The 5,146-nt window shown below is 53.9% G+C and overlaps 2 protein-coding genes across 2 annotated transcripts in view; one reads left to right on the top strand and one right to left on the bottom strand.

Annotated features, from left to right (window-relative positions):
• LOC107209636 (short chain dehydrogenase gsfK-like) overlaps positions 1–1,776 on the bottom strand; it is a 3,686-nt gene extending 1,910 nt beyond the window's left edge. The window contains exons 1-5 of the mRNA XM_015639540.2: positions 1,359–1,776; positions 996–1,047; positions 603–790; positions 167–325; positions 5–70 (exon numbers count right to left, since the gene is read on the bottom strand). Coding sequence (XP_015495026.1) covers positions 5–70; positions 167–325; positions 603–790; positions 996–1,047; positions 1,359–1,505 — 612 coding nt within the window. The 5' untranslated portion in view covers positions 1,506–1,776. The remainder of the gene's footprint in view (positions 1–4; positions 71–166; positions 326–602; positions 791–995; positions 1,048–1,358) is intronic.
• Positions 1–5,146, top strand: part of LOC107209709 (C-factor-like) — a 136,335-nt gene that overhangs the window by 6,291 nt on the left and 124,898 nt on the right. The gene's annotated exons all lie outside the window — the stretch shown is intronic.

Raw genomic sequence — 5,146 nt, 5'->3', positions numbered from 1 at the left:
GAGCGACACAGAGGATGCCGTGCTCCTTGTACGCCAGGGACTGGCACTTGCTCAGCATGTTCAGAGCAGCCTGTGGGGAGACAATGCAGGGACGGTGGTGGGAGGGGAAGGGGGGGGTTGCAAGGGGACCCACAGCTGGGCAGGGGGAGCAAAGGTGTGACAGTACCTTGCTGCAGCGGTACGAGGTGACTTGCATCATGTCCCAGCCAAAGAAAGAAGCGATGGAACCACCAATGCTGGACATGTTGACGATGGCAGCCTTGCTGCAGCTCAGCCCTGAGCCTGGGCTCCCCTGGGCAGCTTTCTTCAGCAAGGGCAGGAATGCCTGTGAGGAGACAGAGGGACAGGAGCACACACAGACATGGCACAGGGCAGACAGCACCAGCTCCTTCCACAGTGGGTAACATTGACACCAGCACTGGGGCATCCTCCTTCCTCTTCCCATTACCCCAGCCTGTTTGGCTCCAGCTCCAGAATTCCAGCCGAATGCTCCGTGAGCTTCTCATCAACTGAGAGCCCACTAGTAACCAGAGTGGAGGCAGGACCTCCTCCCATGCCCTTAATGCTTCCCCAGGACAGCCCAACACGGGTGAGGGTCTCACCTGGCCCATCAGCAGCGGCCCAATTGTGTTAGTGGTGTAAATCTCACTCATGTCCTCCAGTATTTCAGTATCAAGTGTGTTCACCTTCAGAATTCCAGCATTGTTGATGAGGAGGTTCAGCCCAGAATCCCCCAGGTGCTCCCCAACCTTGGCTGCAGCCGCCTTGATGCTGGCAGGGTCAGCAACTTCTGCAGAGCCAACACAGGGGAGGTCAGAGCCTGTGTCCCCATGGGGGAGTCCCCTCTGTTCCCCCAGAAGTGGCAGTGCCCAATGGCCCTGCAGGCACCAGCCCCTTGGCACAGCTCCCTCCCAGCACGGGGCTCCCAGGGTGTGCCCAGCCTGGGCACTCACCAGAGGAACCGGGGCAAAGGATCCCCACCCCGGGGCACCTACCGAGCGGGATGACGATGATGTTGGGGTGCTTGGAGGCCAAATTCTGTAACTCCTGTAAGAGAGGGCACTGTGTAGGCATGGAGAGGTTGGAGGGGCTGTGCAGAGGCTCAGCCTTTCCCAAAGTCCATGCCACTCCATCACTATCCCTGCACAACTTTATGTCCAATACCTGCTCCTGCTGCCACAACCCACGGGGCTCTGTGCCTTCTATACATACCATGTACCATTCTCCCCTCCACATATCCCATGCACAAATTGTCCTGTGGTGTCCCAAGCCAACCAACCTGTGCTGCAGGTGCCTGCTGTAGCTCCAGCCCCTTGCAAACACCATTCCTGATCCAGTTGCCCCCTGCCCAGTCTCACCTGCGCTCGCTCTCCCTTGGGGTCCCGACAGCCTGCAAAGATCCACTGTGGTGGGTCTGGCATCCTCAGGAAATGCTGGACAAGCCCCAGGCCAATGCCTCGGTTGGCTCCAGTCACCAGAAGGGAGCGGACATGGAACCCTGCCATGCTGCTCTGGCTGTGGCTGCACTGCTCTCGCCTGAACTCCGCTGGTGCCTTTTGCTACTTGGTTATCTCGCATGTTCCCATGAGGACTTGCATCAGCTCCTGGTTCTCAGAAATTCCCTGCATGCACCTCAATTTCTTGGCTCTGGTCCATACCCATGATCCACTTTTCCTGGTGGCTGTGGAAAGACGCAAAGGGAGCCAAGGGTCCTGCCCAGGCAGGGAATGCCCTGGGCTAGGTGTCTGGTGTGCTGCTTTATATACCTTCCCTGCTCTATCAAGTCTGAGCCTTTTGGTTTTCAGGGCCAGCACTATCCCTGTCCTTGCACTGCAACATTCTCTCCCACCACCTCCCTCCCTCTTGGGATCCCAGGCCTGTCCCTCCCCTAGCCCAAGGTCAGGCAGGCGAGGCTGGACTCGCTGATTCTGCACAGTTTGTTGGCCTTTGTGCAATGCCGAAGCCAGAGTTGGGATGGAGCAGTCAGGACAGGTGAATGTCCCTTGAGTACTTCAGGATAGAGCAGCCAGGACAAAGAAGTGTTCCTCGGCCAAGAGAACAGGCTGAGAAACCTAGAAACCCTCCAGGGTTGACCAGAGTGACCCCTTTCCTCAGAGTTTGTTATAACAGCACCTATAATATTTAAGTGTGATAGAAGGATAATTCCTGCCCCATCCCTGGAGTGTTCATGGACAGGCTGCATTGGCTTCTGAGCAACCTGGTCTAGTGTAAGGTGTCCCTACTTGTGCAGGAGGGTTGGAACTAGATAGTCTTTAACGTCCCCTCCAGCCCAAACTATTGGTCTGTGATCTTATGATAAAATTCAGTTTTGCCCCTGGGTGTGACTTTGGTGTGGCTGAGAGGCAGTGCTGTGCCCAGGCACATGCACTGCAGGTAAACATCCAGCCCCAGGGTGGTCCAGGTACTCCCCAGCTCTTTCCTGCAGAAGAGACTTGAACCAATTGATGGATTGAACTCCCAGAGAAGCATCTGACTGATGGACTCAGGAGCTTTGGGACAGCACTGAGGATCACCAAATCACAGAATCATCCCCCAGGAGCTCCTGTTGCACCTAAAGTCAATAGAGAACAATGACCCACATGTTTCCACATGTCCCCACCCTGCAAGGAGTGGGCGGATCTGGCCATCCGATGGATGATGGATGGATTGAACTTGGTGGTCTTAGGGGTCTTTTCCAATCTAAATGGTTCTCTGATTCTATGATCCCATGGCCTCCCCAGCTGACTCCAGCTGCAGCATCACCTAAACTGCACAGACTGTTTGCAGCTGTGGAAGGTACACACTTAACATAGTTCAGAGATGTTGCATAGGTAGTTTAAAGTAATTAATAACCACTTATATGGGATGTGATTGGGCAGGACTAAGGGGGCATAAGCTCGTGGAACCTCTCCTGCTCCAGGTGGAGATGCTGCTCCAAGGACCTTTCCAACTGGACAATGATGAGCTGTCATGTTCAGGAGATCAGACCCTCCATCCAAATGCAACCTTTCCAAATAAATCAACTTTTGTCTGTAAGAGCAAACCCTGCCACCTACTCTTCTGTGTGTGTGGTGAGTTGACCCTGGCTGGATGCCTGGCATCCACAAAAGCCACTCTATCAATTCCCTCTGCAACTGGACAGGGGAGAGAAAAAAATACAACAAAGTTTCATGAGTTGAGATAAGGTCCAGGAGAGATCACTCACCAAATACCATCACAGGCAAAACGGACTGAAACTGGGGATATTAACTGGATTTGTTAGTAACCAGATCAGAGCAGTATAATGAGAAGTAAGATGAAAATACCTTAAAAATACCTTCTCCACCATTCCCTTCTTCCCAGCTCTACCTCCTCCTGCTCGGCAGTGCAGGGAAGCAGGGAATGGGGGTTATGGTCAGTTCATCACATGTGTTCCCTGCTGCTGCTCAGGGAGAAGAGTTGGAGTCCTTCCCCTGCTCCAGCACGGGGTCTCATGGGAGACAGTTCTCCATGAACTTCTCCAATGTGACTCCATCTTATGGGCAACAGTTCTCCACAAACTGCTGCAACATGGATCACTCTTCCATGGGGTGCAGTCCTTCAGGCACAACTTGCTCCAGCTTGGGTCCTCCACAGGGTCACAATTCCTACCGGGAAACCTGCTTCAGCGTGGGCTCTCTCCACAGGTCTGCAGGTTCTGCCAGGACCCTGCTCTAGCATGAGTTTCTCATGGGTTCACAGCCTCTTCTCAGGTATCTACCTGCTCCAGCATGGGCTCCTCCAGGGGCTGCAGGTGCATCTCTGCATTCCCATGACCTCCATGGACCTAAGGGAAGCTGCCTCACCATGGGCTGCAAGAGAATCTCAGCTCCAGTGCCTGGAGCACCTCCTCCCCCTCCCTCTGCACTGACCTTTGTGTCTGCAGAGCTATTCCCCTCACATATTCACACTCCACTCCTCTCTGGCTGCAATTACATCTGCACAATAACTTGTTTTCTTCTTATATATGTTATCACAGAAGTGTTACCACTGTGGCTGAAGTGTTTGGCCTTGGCCAGCAACACGTCTGTCCTGGAGCTGTCTGGCACTGACTCTGCTGGATATGGACGAGGCTCCTAGCAGCTTCCCACACAAGCTACCCCTTAAGACATGCCCCCCCCCCCCAAACCTGGCCATGCAAACAAAATACAGTGTGAAAATGATATCCATCTTGTGCCATTTCACTGCCCTCAGCGGCAGTCCAGTGATGGAACCACACCCTCTGGCACCGGGATGAAAAGGCACTGACGGCCCCAAGTCACAGCTGAACTGGGTGAGAGGAGGAATTTGCCATCCCTTCAGCCAGAACATTTCCCAGATTGCTTGACAGATTTGACCAAATGGCTTTAATACTTTAAGATGAGGAAAAGAATAGGCAAGGCTGTTGTGGAAGGATGCTTCTTCCCGTAGGCAACCATCTGGGGAGACCTTGGGATTACCTGGAGCTGGAACCAAAACTAAAGGAGAGAACATAAAAACAAACAGAGTTCCAAGGATGGTTTGGCATCACGTGTGAACCACTGAATGGCAAACAGTACTAGAGAGTTGGACAAAACACGGGAATCCTGGAATGACTGGGGTTGGAAGGGACCTGTTATTCCAACACCCTGCCTTGGGCAGGGTCACCTTCTCTTAGGCTCAGAGCCCCATCCAACCTGGCCTTAAACATTTCCAGGGATGGGGCAGCTTCAGCTTCTCTGGGCAACCTGTGCCAGTGACGCACCCCACTATCAGGGAAGAATTTCCTCCTCGTATCTAATCTAAACCTGCCTTTTTTCAGTTTGAAGCCATTCCCCCTTGTTTTATCACTCCATGGCAATGTCCAAAGTTCCTCTCTAGCTCTCATGTAACCCCTTTAGGTTCTGGAAATGGCTCCAAGATTTCCCCAGATACTTCTCTTCTAGAACGGGACGCGACTGCCCAGGAAAAGCGCCGCGGCTGGGCACAGGGATAGGGCGGGGCATAAGGATGGGGACTGGGGTGAGATGGAGGGCTGAGCTGGGGATGAGGAGGGACCGGGCTTCCACCCCGCGCCGGAACTGGCGCTACCGGGCCCCGCTTCCTGCTCCGGTCCCGCCTCCTGTTCCTGTCCCGCCTCCTGTTCCGGGCCCCGTTTCCAGTTCCGGGC

Source organism: Parus major, chromosome 11, assembly GCF_001522545.3.
Source record: "Parus major isolate Abel chromosome 11, Parus_major1.1, whole genome shotgun sequence".
In the NCBI taxonomy this organism is placed as follows: domain Eukaryota; kingdom Metazoa; phylum Chordata; class Aves; order Passeriformes; family Paridae; genus Parus; species Parus major.
Note: the sequence above shows the minus strand (reverse complement) of the source record. Positions and strands in the feature narration are given on the sequence as shown.